Source organism: Gobius niger, assembly GCF_951799975.1.
Source record: "Gobius niger genome assembly, chromosome: 20".
In the NCBI taxonomy this organism is placed as follows: Eukaryota; Metazoa; Chordata; class Actinopteri; order Gobiiformes; family Gobiidae; genus Gobius; species Gobius niger.
The window spans coordinates 16,373,246-16,387,905 of NC_136871.1; the positions used below are offsets into that span (position 1 = coordinate 16,373,246).

General features: G+C 40.6%; 1 protein-coding gene across 1 annotated transcript; it reads right to left on the reverse strand.

The window, feature by feature from the left end:
• Positions 1–6,147: 6,147 nt before the first annotated feature.
• On the reverse strand, positions 6,148–14,376 carry p3h1 (prolyl 3-hydroxylase 1). The gene is made up of 15 exons (XM_079578254.1): positions 13,898–14,376; positions 12,642–12,794; positions 12,370–12,559; positions 12,159–12,290; positions 11,869–12,008; positions 10,283–10,372; positions 10,162–10,214; positions 9,925–10,052; positions 9,708–9,841; positions 8,951–9,046; positions 8,727–8,877; positions 8,222–8,339; positions 8,073–8,148; positions 7,039–7,179; positions 6,148–6,802 (listed from the first exon to the last, which is right to left on the reverse strand). Exons 1-15 carry the CDS (start codon positions 14,357–14,359, stop codon positions 6,374–6,376), a joined length of 2,493 nt encoding a protein of 830 aa, XP_079434380.1. The 5' UTR covers positions 14,360–14,376; the 3' UTR covers positions 6,148–6,373.
• Between the last annotated feature and the right edge of the window lie 284 nt (positions 14,377–14,660).

Sequence of the window (14,660 nt, forward strand, 5' to 3'; positions counted from 1 at the left end):
ATTAGAAGTCTATATAAGTTCAGCTTCACTGGCTTTAGCTGTCTGACCCCATCCTCACTTTTATCTCCTGTGCCCAAGAACCAAAACAGCCAGTGGTGGTATTAGGCCAATCTCACGGCCACACTTGCATACACACACATAATGAAGATGTCAGGGACCTATTGGATTAGTCTGTGTTGCCAGGGGTAACTGTGAAAAAACATGTGGACATGTAAACATTGGAGGAAAAATTACATAACACAACACAAAGCTTACATGTATTTAAGTTCATTTCCATGCCCAGTGATATTTGGAAATGTGAATGGAGGGTTTACATAAACATTTAATTTCATTTTAACCAGAACCGTCAATGTTTCATATTGAGTGGCATAACAAATAATAACAGTGTAGACATGCCACTCATTTGGATTCTGTTGCCATGCTTATATGTAGTGACATCACTCATATAACCCTGGCTCACTAGCTCATATAGATTGTCAAAAGAGCATCCACAATAAGTCGGAAGACAGACTGAGCAATAGATTACAGTGAATCACAATTACAGTGTGTCAAGTGATTTTACACTGAAAAGGCAGTGTTTGTATGAATGCAACAAAGCAGAAATGAATAATGCATGGAAGTGCCTCACAGAGATTCAGAGAACTCCTCTGGCCCAGCTCAAGAGCAACTTAGAGACTATTTGTTTGACTTTTAGAAAGCAGCATGTTGATGTGTACCAGTATGATTTTATCCCTGATAAAAAATGTATAAGCTGAGGTGACCGATAAAGTCCTTCTCTTAACAGAATGGTTCATTCTGTAACTCCTCTCATCCCTTTGTTTATTAAACTGACTATGGGCAATCCAGCTTTCACGGCTGATTTCAGCTCAGCCCTTCCTGGTGCGGATCAGGGTGAGATGGTGAGAAACACTCCTTTTCACAGGGGTACGTGCTTTGCTGGGCGGTTCCTCCACCTCTCACCTCACATTTTCCAAACCCTTGCTGCACTAAGCTGAGCTTAGGAGTCAGCTGAGCTGATCAAAGGCCACATTGTGTAGTGACTAACAAGAGACGAGAGTTCCCAATGATACTAGACCTCCCAATGATTTTCATAGTCATAGACTTACAGTAAGTAGACAAACAGAAAGTGACCTTCACTCATGTGACTGGCATGCTCAGGTCTTCCCACTCTTCAGATGCTCAAACAGAGATTTCCTTTCTTAACAAGCATTACTTTACTACAATGATTCTTAAATGTTGGGCTGTGACCCAAAAGTGGCTCGTGGAACCATTTTCAATAGGCCTCTCCGAGATAACATTTCATTAATATTCATCTAATGAGAACAACAATCTTTACACCAGGAGTACAGATTGTTAAATTAATGCCTCAATCAAAAAATGTTTGTTGTGTAGTGCTAAATGTTCATAATTGGGTCGCAGATTGCATCTGCGGGTGATGATGGGTCCCGATGCCATGGGAACCACTGCTCTGCAATAGCTGCCTGCTCCAACTTCTTGGTATAAAAAAGCATCTCCCTGCTACGCACTCCTTTCCTGTAAGGAGAAAGCCTACCCTGGTCCACAGTGCTGTGGAGAGTCTGTGACCCCTCTCTCTCCTCGCTGCACCACTGTCGTTGTCACTACTGCCCAGGCACTGTGTTGGAATTAGCTCTAACAGGCTTTGTATGGTCTCCATATTGTTCCCCTGCTGTTTGTGCCTCCACAGGTTTTTTTTTTTCAAACAAAGTCAACCAAGTTGAAATATTTTAATTTGAATGTGTTTAATTTGCGTGAAGCATACACAGCATAGCAAAAAAAAAAAAGATAGACCTCTTCACTTGAACACACACTAGAGATTATTGTTTGTCTTCTGGAACTTAATGTAACCCTTCCAACCTTTGTCTGCTTTGTCTTCCCTCCTTCCCTCCTTCCCGCCTCCACCTCCGATAAACCCGGATGTGCCATGCTACACACTTTCAGGGACCAAATGTTCTGCACCTGCATGCCCCTACTCTATCCGCTTCCTTGAATTCCTCAAAGCACTGATGTGGTCCTCAAAGAAAAGAGAGGAAAAGCAGAACAAGAGGGTACCGACTAAAGCAGGAAATCTTCAAGTGCCATTGCTCCACTCAAGAGCTTCTCTACAAAAGAGCAAAGAATGTAGATGTAGGGTAAGTTTGTTATGAAGGTAAAAATCACTAACATTGCTTATTTTTTTGCTGTTTTAGCTTTGCAACAGATTAAAGCAATACAGGCAGTACGAAATGTACAGAAATGAGCTTGCGCTTTCTTGGTGGCAATTCTTGCCCAAGATCACAGGACACAGGGCCTGCGGGCCATATTGGGCACGCGAGATGATTTAATCGGACATCTCTATCTAATTCCTGCCCGTTCCTGTGGGGAGTTATGATTTTTTTAAGAAATAAGGAGAATGCTTACTCCAGTCACTACTAGGCAGCCAAGTGAATGAAGGAAAGAATTCCACATGTGTCCAGCAAAGGGTGCTGACATAAGAGACTAGGAAATAAACAACACATTACAGCCACGTGGTCAGTCTGCCCCAGGGCGGATGTGGCCACAATAGAGTGTGGAGTGATAATAATAATGACCTCAATGCAGCACTTAGAGAAACTTGTGACACAGGCCAGTAAAGCACAATACAAGTCTAAGCCGTTTATTATTTATTAGGTCCCGTCAGGAACCAAATCAGCACTATTTCAAAGCTCATTGCTTTTATTAATTTATTTAAAAAAAAAATCTCAATAGTATTTTCCTGCCGAATTTCAGCCCACGACTCAAACTGTTTGAGTTTGACACCCCTGCTAGATCTGAAGGCTATGTTCATATTTGCAAATGTGGTTCTCAACTGGTACGACATTGTCACCCAAATGATATTTAATCCAACCCATTAAACCCCTTTTGAATAATTAAAATAGCTTGTTTTCCTGCTGATTATATTCATTTGTTCATCAAATAAACCTATGAAGCTGAAATCAGTTATTGTCAGAACTCAAGGCCAGTTATTTAAACTGACTCAGGTACTTTATTAGTGGACAAACATTGTATAATAATGTTCCCTGGGAAAAGTTCAGGATCCACAAAAAATCTGTTTTGTGGCACAATTTTGGGTCCCGACCCACCACTTTAGAAAAGTACATCCTAAAAATATCCTGGTTTGTTGCCTCAGGTGGAAACAAAATAAAGCTATGCATTCGGAAAATAGTATTAGCACATAATATAATAAATTTGAGTGAGTGAATTGTTCTGCAGAAATAATAGGCGACAGGAAACAGTTGAAGGGACGAGGCAGAGACAGAGTATTCATTATGTTCTCCCAGGACTCGTCTTGATGTGTTCCTCTTCTCCATGAGAACTAGGTTAAATTCCAACTACGTGTGCACCTTTGTGTCATATCCTAGCACCCACTGGATATGTAAAGGCTAGTGGGTCTCATGTGATAGGGGATTTGCTAACTCTAAAATTCCCACAGCGAATAAATATGAAGGCGGCTGTGCCTGTCCTCAAGAGTAAGGCCAGTGTCCCTTTACACTGAGGGGAATGAGCGACAGAAGATGATAAAATGTACCTAATTGTATAGTTGATTGGTGTCTCATAATTAATTGAACTCCATATCAGAAGATGCACAACCTGGTAGGAATACCGTTCATATACAAGCGTCCACTCAACCTTTCTCACACTCTTTGGCACCTTTTTTATCGTTGCTATTCCAAAAATGTGCCATGTATGTGGCGTCTCGTGAGAGAGAGGCTATGTCTATTTTTCCCACCATTTGCTGCCCTGTGTGTTTGAATCTGTCATCTCAAATCCATAAAACAGTGAGTTGCTACGGTAACTTAATCATAAAATAAAATGAGATGTTTTTTTTGCTAGTGTATGAAATGAAAGGCATGTATTGGCTTTATGTAATTGTGCTTATTGCAAACCAGTAACATCATAACATTATAGGAAACATAACACTACCAAATACCATAATTCAATCAAACAACAAGAAAAAACAATCATGCTTTCTATATTGATTGGTCAAAGCTTGTGCGAGTCAGAAAATAATTAAAATGTTTCTGCTTTAAAACATTAAAACTCAAATAGATATAGATACTAGACTTCTGCTCATCTCAAGAGTGGTTCCATGCCCGGGCCGGCACCACTGTGAACCCATCCTATGAGAGAAGAAGGCAACAGTTCATGGTACAATGAAGTCATCAGTAAGACATCCATCAGAACAGCAGCACAACAATACAGGCCTCTGTCTCCCTAACATAAAGTTGGTTTTAGGCGCAAGCTCAGACACAGCGGAGATGGACAGCCGGTAACTACAACAGAGTAACTTGGTCTTTTATCACAGCTTTGTGCCTCCTTAATGCTCAGTTAAAGGAAAGGACATGCCACACATCCCATTACAGGCCAACTACAGAAACTCAAATGTGACAGCCGTGAGACCTGGATAGGATTACAAATCTGAATTTAATGTGCGTGGGCTCAAACTGACAGCCTTACTTATCTTTACTCATCGAAGTTTTACAGAACTGCTTCAGAAAGACAGTCAAATCCAGACACAAAGCACCAAGGGTTTGTGTAAATGTGTGTAGTGTTGGACAGAGGTCATGTCAGTTCTCCATTGCCTGCTGCTCTATTCCCTCACCCGATAGTCACAGCGTTAATCTCTGCTCCACACCCTGCTGTGTCCCACCCCAACTTTCGGTCACCATGGGAACACCAACAAGCGCACACAGTAGCGGGGATGAAACTGAAGGACTTTTGATGGTTATGAAAATGTGTTGCGATGGCTGGTGGGCTGAAGGGTGAGAGAACGGCGTACCAATCGCAGCTAAGTCCCCTGTTGTCTACTGTACTCCGCACCACCAGCACACACCCACTGCCTCTGCACAAACAATGGGCAATTCCAGAGCCATGGGCACGCTGACAAAGTGGCCTGTGTCAGTCTCTATCTCGCAGTCAAATCAGAGTGAGACGTTACAAAGACAGCACTGAAGCTCACCACACACTAACTGTATCAGGGAGCAGGTTGGAGGAAACTATGGGCCCACCCAAACGTGTTCAGAGGTGCAAGTGTGAATAAAAATGAGAAGAGAAGGGATTTAAACATTTTGAATCGACACCTATTTTAAGTGCATTTAAAGTACCTGACACATTAGACACAATGTTTGCTAAAACATAGTTGACACAATTATATTTAAGATTTTGCTAAAGATTGTACCCACTTTTCTTCAATTTGGCCATTTTTGTGATGTTTATAGTTTCACTTCCTTATTGGACACTGACAGGAAGTGACATAGATGAAGGCAAACAATGTTAAACTGTTGCTATGGAACTTAACCTTCATCTGTCACTTCCTGTCAGCAGCTTAATAATTCAAATAAAAATAACGTTTCTGTCCAACATTTCTTCATTGAAACTGCTGCTTCACTGAAATAAAAATGATAATTGTACAACTGATGAACTTGAAACTGATGTCATCCATCTAAATAAGTCATATGTTCAAAAGCATTAAAACCTGTCATATGCATTAAGGAAATTGCAATTGTTGGCCATTACTGGATAGTGCTAACTCTGCCACTTGAACTTGCCAGTTGTACATTAGTTCACGAGCTGGTGTGCTTCGTATCATTTATTAATAAAGATGGAAAATTAACATAGTGCTGCTGCGGTCGTCTTTTTAATGCAACTGCACATTGTCCTTCAAATAAAAAAAGATAAAAAGACCAAATGAAATTGCTTTCCCCAGTGTTGCCACACTAAGTGAGATGCTGGTAGCAGGGATTTGGTCCTCAAATGGCAAATAGACATATTAGAAAGGCAGAACATATCTTTTTTTAATATGTACTGGCAATAGCGTCTGCCGGTGTTTGCACAGAGTGAAAGAATGTTACACTAAACACTGAACAGACCACCTACAGCATGCACTGAACCGGTGTTTCACATGCTGGGCACCAGGGGGACTGCCAGACACTGTTCTGCTAGTGGCCTGTCACTACTATTACTATTGTGTATCTGCTCTGGCACGCTGTAAACCTCATGTTCTCCTCCATGACTTCATCCACATGCTCATCCTACACACTCACATCACATTGCTATAGGAAAACACAACAAAAACCTTGTTATCAAAATTTACATTTTATTATATCCATCTGTACACACTAAAACGTAAAAACACCTGTATCACCACAATAAGAATGATTTGGACCGTTCCCGTCATGGTCCGCAGACAGTGGTAAACTTTCAAATCTGAGTTGCATAATTTAAGTCATTCAGCAGTCTTCTGATTGTCTTGTCTCTTTCAGTAAAATAAAATGTATTGTTATTGTCCCCATAGCCCACAGAACAGCTCTTACATAAAAACTGAAGTTCACAGAAATCACAGCTCGTCTTTGTTCTCTGCAGAGTTTGTGGCTTTAACCTTTGATGATTTCTCAGTTTGTTTCGCAGTTGATTTAGGCTTCTTTTTATCTCCTTGTTTGACTGGAGCTTTGGCCGTTTCTTTGCCTTTTGATTTCGGTTTAGTCGTTTTATCAGCAGTTTTTTTCTTGTCTTTCATTTTCTCCTTTGCTTTTGATTTGTCTTTTGTGTCTGCACTGGTCTTGTTGTCTGCTTGTGGTTTTTGATCCTTTGGAGAGGCTGTTGATCCTTTAGCGGCGTCCACTTCATCACCATGTTTAGACTCTGCTGCCTCCTGGTGGGGTGGAGTGGGACTGTCAGGCTCTGGTGCTGCTGGCTCCTTTTGTTTGAACTCCTCGTTGATAGGTGTGGAAAACATCTTCAGCAGATCACCAGCTTGGATTCTTTCCTAAAAAAAAAAGAAAAAAAAAAGAGCGAATCAATTTTCAAATAATTACCAACATTGTTTCAAAGTTAACAGAAGTATCGCTGTTGAAACATGGCTATTGTTATATAGTTTTTGTCTTAACAGGCTTTATTAGAAATGAGGTCAAAATGGGGAGTGACCATTGCCCAATCATTGTTTCCAAAGAATCCCTCAGTCTAACCACATTAATGTCTTACATCATGTGCAGAGGCACGTACCTTTTCCTCATGAGCCGAATCCAAGGTAAACCAAAGCGCCACAGCACACCGCTGACCTTTGGTAACAGCTCTGACTCCGTGAGGATTCTCTTTTCCCGACCCAAAGCCAACCACACGACCGCACTGGGGCCGCACCTCAGCCTGCAAGTTACAAAGTACATGAGGTTAATAGCAATAGCATGAAGATCCATCCATCCATCCATTTTCTTCCGCTTTATCCGGGGCCGGGTCGCGGGGGCAGCAGTCTCAGCAGAGATGCCCAAACTTCCCGATCCACACACACCTCCTCCAGCTGTTCTGGGGCATGAAGATTAATAAAAAAAAATAGCAATAACATGCTCTGTATGTGAGAGTGCATAAGAGGATTTTAGCATCATCGTTTCAGTTTGGCCCTATTTATAACAGGGCATTTAGTGGCTTTTGAAAAATCTGTGCTGTAATTGTATAATAAGAAAGTACAGGGTGCCTCAGCTCTTCTGTTATTCATATTTTTGCCCTACAAATCTCAAGCTCCCTGAATGGAACAAATGCGTAACCATGGAGATGGTTTCATCAGCAGAGAAAACCTACAAGAAACAATAAAAAACAACTGATACTGTAGTGTCATGGAGCTCAAAAGTCCAAACAGCTGGAAGAAAAAAATCCCATTTAATATCTCCAAAGACTTTTCAGGGAACGGAATTAAGGGTTCAAAGGTAGAATAGTAACTCATGGACATGAAACACATCATTTTAAATTAAAGATTTTCGAAAAGTTATAAAAGCATTTTCAAGTATTTGATACTTTCTTTCTTCTAAAATATCCACACTATGATCAGTAGCTAGCACATAGCTGATTTTAAACTGAAGTGTGTGGAATTTTTTTAATGAGATATATACTTCTAGCATCGGACGGTGCCTCGACTATTAAGCTCTATTGAGGCCACTGTGATGGAAGGCAAAGGCGTCATGCTAACCACCCATAGAGCTGCTGGGTGCACTTGTATCAGTGCACCTTCAAGAACTGTACTTATAACTTATATAATGGATATATACCGTGACAGTTTTGGCATCCAGCTCAGTGAAAATAAAGTCTCCCCCTTCAAAATCCTCATTCAGGTAAAGGATGGCACTGCAAGGTAAACGACAATGTTATCATTTCATTATCATCACACAGTGTAACATTAACGTGTGTGCGTGCTCACCTGTAGTCTCGATGTGTGTATGCTGGCGGCTCTTTGATACACTCATTGACCTCGGACACTAACAGACAGTTGTCTACATGGACGGGATGGCTCAGGTCACGGCGCTCGTCCTGCTTCTCTACACAACAGCAAACAAAAAGGACAGACTCATGACTCCAAGAGCAAAAGGATAGGTGGTAGTTAAGCCATTTAGTGCAGTGTTGGGAAACTCTGGAGTTGGAACTACCTCAGATTGAAAAGATGAAATATTGTTTGAAATATTGAACTCTTTCTTGTTTTAAATATTTTTACGACTTACATGATTTGTTGTATGATTTTGAACTTAAAATATGAAATAAGAAACTATAATAATATTAATTGGCACTATTAATGCCTGATGTTTTAGTTGCCATCTTTCTAAAAAGAAGAAAAAAAAACACCAACCAGGGAACTCAAAGTAAGCAAAGGACAAAAACAGGTTCATGTGTTCCGATAAAGCCAGCTTACAGTCCTTTGTAGAACTTACCGTCAATGGCAGAGCGGCAGACCAGGTGAGAGTATGAGAAGTACAGTGGTGTCTTCAGTTGGAAGTAGGTCTCCACCGCTTTCCGCACTTTCTCACTGAGGTCATAAAACAGATGCGCACTCTTCAGTGGGACCTTTCCCTCTTGTCCAAGCTGTAGGGGGTGAGCACAGTCAGCCACAACAGGAGCTATTAAAGTGGAGTCTTAAATGCTGAAGAATACAGACCTTTACAGCTTTCATGACCGTAACTCCCTGGAAAGTCTCACTTTCAGAGTGTGGAGAAGGGCGCCCTCTATAGCCATCACCTTTCAGAGCAGCTGCCTGAAAGTGAACACATACAAAAAGAGTTCTGTACATTGTCTCAACATCTTAACCCCCTCCTGAACCGAGCACATTTTCTCCAGTTGGGCTTCACCCAAAACCTAAAAGCTTAAAAAAAAAAAAGCATAAAAACAGAGAAAATGCAGCAAAAAGTGGCGAAAACACAACAAAAAGCCAATAAAAAACAATGAAAAAGCAACAAAAAACCCAGAAAAAACATGACAAAAAAGTGACACAAAAACTTGATAAAAACGCAAAAAAAGCAATGAAAACGTAATAAGTAACAAAAACGCTTCAAAAATATGACCAAAAACACGGCAACAATGTGACAACAAAGTCACTTTTGTAGGCCTGATCTTTCAAACGAGGCGTTACACTGTTGCTCTCCAGTTGAGAAGCTTTTAGATTTGGGTAATACCGAACTGGAGAGAAATGTGCTCGGTTCAGGCGGGGTGTAAGATATAGAAAATATGTAAGCAAACTGGTCCTAGTGGTGAAATTGGTAGAAAAAGGAACATTTTTGCTATTGCACCAACCTATACATAAATCTCTACAATTATTTTGATTTACATCTAGGCCTACAGATACGAAGATCTGTACGCTAAAAAAAAAAAAAAAAAAAACATACTAAAGAACTATAACAAAGGTTTTGGCTACTTACATTTGAAAGGCGTTGAAGCTCCCGACACTCGTCATCTGTGACTACCCCGTCAAGTAGCACTCGCTCGGAGCCGTTTAGCTGTTTGGACGTCATGCTAATCTTGATGTTATCATACAATACAGCACCATCCGCAGCTGAAAGGCGACAGTTGTATAATGAGTATGGCATCAACACAATCAATATCTGCTTTGAATGGGGCCATTATTTTAGGTCTTACCGTCCTGTGGTGAAAATATCTTGGTCATATCTGACGAGTCCTTCTTCTTCTCCTCCACGAGAGTTTCAATTTCTTTCATGAGGTTTCCAATTTCCTCAGTGATTCTTGCGGCAGCTTCTTTTTCAGCCCTAAAAACAAACACAAGATGAGACAGTGATACAATTTGAAAGCACCCCATCACTAAAACATTTATATTATATAATCATTATATATTACTATTGTTAGAAATCATCGTACTTCTGCTTATCTCTCAGCTTCTTGGGCATAACATCTTCAGGAGTCCAAGTATCCTGAAAAAGTCCATAAAATCAGGTCAGATCTGCCATTTACTTTCTACACCTTCTATTATTTCACTCACAGGGTCCACAAATGTGATGCCAAAGGCTTCGTATCCAAAATACAGCAGCTGCTTCTCCAGGATGGACTGCTGGAAATACTGTTTTACCACCTGGGCAATAAAGAAAAACAAGATATTACAGACATATCCACAATATTTACAGTCATTTGAAATTCAGAATTGTAGGAATGTTCAGCAGCTCTGTGCAGCGAGATCGCCCTTGGGAAATCTTCACTACATCATTAGCAGTAATCTCCACCGTAACAACAGAACAAATTGACGTTTAGTGGTTTAACTTTCAGATAATGTTTGTCAAAGGGCTGTGAAAGTCCATTAGGCACTCAGAAGGCCTTAAATCCGTTCCTGGTTCATTACTGAGCTTATTGAAACTAAATTACTGCTGGTCTTCATGGATACAGGAAACATACATACATTATTAATCCTTTTGCAGATGGAAAGATGGCTGAATCCTAGTTACGATTGGTCAACAGAACAAAACTTGCATTAACCTCTTACCTTACGTTAACCAAGCACATTTTCTCCAGTTTGGCTTTACCTGAATCTAAAAGCTTCTTGTCCCCTTCTGGAACCGCCACCATAATGTGGTGGAGGGGTTTGAGCACCCGAATGAGCCTAGGAGCTATGTTGTCGGGGGCTTGCCTGGTAGGGTCTCCCATGGCAAATAGGTCCTAAGTGACGGGTCAGACAAAGAGCGATCCAACAGCTGCCCCCACGACCCGGCAACGGACAAGTGGAACAAAATGGATGGCTGGATAAAAGCTTCTTGACTGGAGTGTACAGCCTATAGGCCAGTGTAACGCCTCATTTGAAAGCTGAGACCTACAAAACGGATTGTAACTTTTTTGTTGCTCTGTCTCCGCATTTTGTCACATGTTTTGAGCATTTGTGTTGTGATTTCTTTAATAGGGTTATTTTTTGTTTTTGTCTCTTTTTTTCCGTTTTCGCCGCTTTCGTTATTGTGTTATAGTTGCTTTTCTGCGCACATTTTTGTCACTGTTTTGTTTCTTTTTTAATTGTGTTAATGTTGCTTTTCCGTCACATTTTGTCACATTATTGAAGCATTTTTATAGTTTTTTTGTTTGTTTTTCCATTGCTATTTCATCTCTTATTCATCTCTTATTTTTTTGCCTCCTTTTTATAGTTTTATTGTTGCTTTTCCGGCATGTGTTTGAAGCTCTTTTATTGCTTCTTTGTGGCTTTTAAGTTTCATTTTTTCTGTGCTATTTATCCGAACAATAAGCTTTTAGATTTGGGTAGAGCTGAACTTGAGAAAATGCAGTTCAGTTAAAATTCTGTTGACCGATTTTAACTAGAATTCAGCAATCTTCACATTTTTTCCATCTGAAACAGGCTTATTATGTATGTCTCCTGCATCCATGAAGATCAGCAGTAATTTAGTTACTGCACGCCTTGGTTAAAGCGAGGGTTAAGAGGTTAAAGTATTTAATAAAAATGCTTCATAGAAATACTTCTCTTTCTACTTCTATGGCTACATACCACTAATGAGTTTATAATCAAAGCTTAATTAAGATACCTGAACAAAGAAAGTTCATGTTGTGGTTAATTCACGAGAACAACATCTGTACCTGTCTGGCTGAAATGGTTTTTGCTTTGTCCTCTCCAAGAACTACGGAATAATACGCCAGGTTCTGGTTCATAACTACATCATTTGGGTGAAACAGCAGGAAGGTTTTTGCACACTCTATGGCTTTTTCAAAGTTTTCACCTGGAAGCAAACAAAAATAAAGAATAATTATAAATATATTACACAAGGTACAAGAAATATCACAAGATACATGCGATCAGGGCATGACCCATTTTTGCCCAAAGCCACACTGAGGTTTATATAAGGCTTCAGTTCTAATTGGAGACTCACTGTTGTAATATGAAAACTGCAGGTAGTCGAAGTGCTTGGGGAGGAAATCCTCAAAGGGCTTATCCATTCCAGCGTTGGAGGCCAGCTCTACTGAGCAGCGCTGCTTACAGCTCAACACTTGAGTGAAGTGATCTGATACATTGAAGAACCAAGATTACATTTCGGCAAGATGTTATTATTTTTTGCATAAATGAACAAATCATAATCTCACCAGTCATGGTTTGGAAGAGGTCGGCGCTATATTCCATGTAGTTGTACCCGTCGTAGTTGTAGGATCCTTCACACAGAGCACGGCATTCTTTATCAGCGGTGAAGTACTCATCCAGAGCTTCTTCAAAATGATCTGCTGCCAAACCAAAAGAGTCGTAGCTGTAGTAGCGCTTCCCCTGCAGAAACTCAGCCTAAGGGGAACAAAGTGTTGCTGTGCAACTTTAAGTCTTTCAATGTGATAGTCAAGCAACAAAAACAAAAATAACTTCTCACCATATGAGGCTTGATCTCCAAGTCCTTAAAGTCCTCTTCTTTGACCCCAGCCATCATCTTGTAGTAGTCCAGATTCTGTTTCATCTCCATGTGTTGAGGATTGGCCTGAAAGAATGTGTTTGCAGCTGCCACCGCCTTGTCCAGTTTATTGATCTAGATGTAAAAATAAAAAGATATTGTTAATGTCTAACAAAATGCGATCAATTATAAGGTTTCCAGCAAACCCAATATCTGAATTACTCTGATGTATACTGTATAGGCCATCGGCTAGTTCTCAGAAAGTGCAGAGAAATTGACATTTGTTCCAGGAAATAAGAAATGCTTTTAAAACTATTTTTATCTGGTATAATACTATCTGATTTCCTGGAACAAAACTTCACTGTATAAAAGCTAGCCGATGGCCTAGTATAACAGTATCACAGGGCTTTCACAGTAATACTGTGGCAGGGTGGCGCAGTGGTTAGGGTTCATGCTTCACAGTTAGAAGGTCTTCTGAGTGTGAATGAAGGATAGCGGATGGATATATTAGCCAATGGCTGAATCTCATGTGTGTTCATTCTCTTGCACTGGCCCAATCAAACTTAATGTCATTGAACCTGTAATATTTCTTATTAATTATTTATGCATTTTACAGGTTCACTGACATATTTGCACAAGATTAAGACCATCACCAACCTATGTCAGATTTATTATAATTAAATCAAATAAAACACTACTATAACAAGTTTATATAGGCTACTGCTCATAACTACTCTGTTATGCATATACTTTTGCTTCTTACTTTTGACTGAAGTTTCTTCAAAAGCCTGAGAAACTTTGCCTTAAGGTGTTTGCACAAATCTAAACAGGAGAAGCATGTCATTTGCCACACATGCCGGAACACATTTGCAATGTTTGAGTAGATCTATTCTCCAAGCCATACACACAAACCGGTGATGATCGTAACTGAGACATTTCAGTTTTTAATTGTAGGCTACTTGTGTATTTTCAACGATCTGTATCATCAGTAGTAGTAGTTTTCTAAAATGAGGATAGTAAATGTGAGACTGCCTCACAAGCTGACTCCTCCTTAAGACGTGGCATGGCAGTCTTCACTTTGGGGGTTGGGGCTACACTGTAATTTTATGTTAGGAAAACAAGTTAAATGTGTATTTCATACCATTAGTGACATTTCTGAGCACTACTTGAAAAGCGCGTGTGTAACATGCACGTCCACCCCATGTCCTTCATCAAATAATCACTTTAACACACTTTACCTTGAAGTAAGCCACTTGTAAATAGTTGTATGGCGTTCTTTTCTTGAACTCCAGGTCCGTTTCTGGGCTCGCAAAATGCATTGTCCGTGGGCCAAGTTTTTCATTTTCGCAGGAGTTCACGCAGTCTGCTCTTCTGAGAATTTTCTGGAAGAACCCCAGATCATCCAACGAGCTTGCCCCGGGGATAGGGACTCCTAAGCCGACTAGAGGCTCACTGAAAGCGGACTGGTTAGCGCAGCTCAGCCGGCACTCAGCCTGGACCCTGCGGACAGCTTCTTTATTCCTGAGAGCCTTCTCCATGTTGAGGATGACCGAGAGCCATTCGCCCTTATCGTAGGCTTCCACAGCAGAGTCGTAGAGAAAGTCATAGGGCTCCAGGAGGACACGGTTGGCTAAAGTGTCCTTGGAGCTAAACGCGGGACTGAAAAGGCTCAAAAGTGCAATGAAATAACGGAGCTCCATGCTGCTGAGATGGGATCTGCTCAGCCCAGGTGCCCGGCCGGTTGGATGCTGGTTTTAAAACTAGCCTGGGGACCGGGGAGATGCCTATGCGTGTCCGGAGGTGGAGTTTAGCTTTACTTTACGACCCTTTGCCCCGCTATCAGACTGCAACAGTTTTTATTTTAAATCAAACAAGACTCTACAAACTATAATAGAATCGTTTGTTTTTGTTTAAATAAAGAATTGGAAAACTTAACTTTTAAATTTCTTGAGGAGAAATGGCGGCATCTAGTGGCAAGAGTGCGAATTGCGTCTTCTGATT

What these genes read in the sequence shown, in the direction of transcription:
- p3h1 (XM_079578254.1), bottom strand. Translation starts at nt 14,359, where the DNA reads ATGGAGCTCCGTTATTTCATTGCACTTTTGAGCCTTTTCAGTCCCGCG. An exon ending in CCTCTTCCAAACCATGACTG is followed by an intron (nt 12,291 to 12,369) that starts GTGAGATTATGA and finishes TCAATGTATCAG; the next exon opens with ATCACTTCACTCAAGTGTTG. An exon ending in ATTCGGCTCATGAGGAAAAG is followed by an intron (nt 6,803 to 7,038) that starts GTACGTGCCTCT and finishes TTTTTTTTTTAG; the next exon opens with GAAAGAATCCAAGCTGGTGA.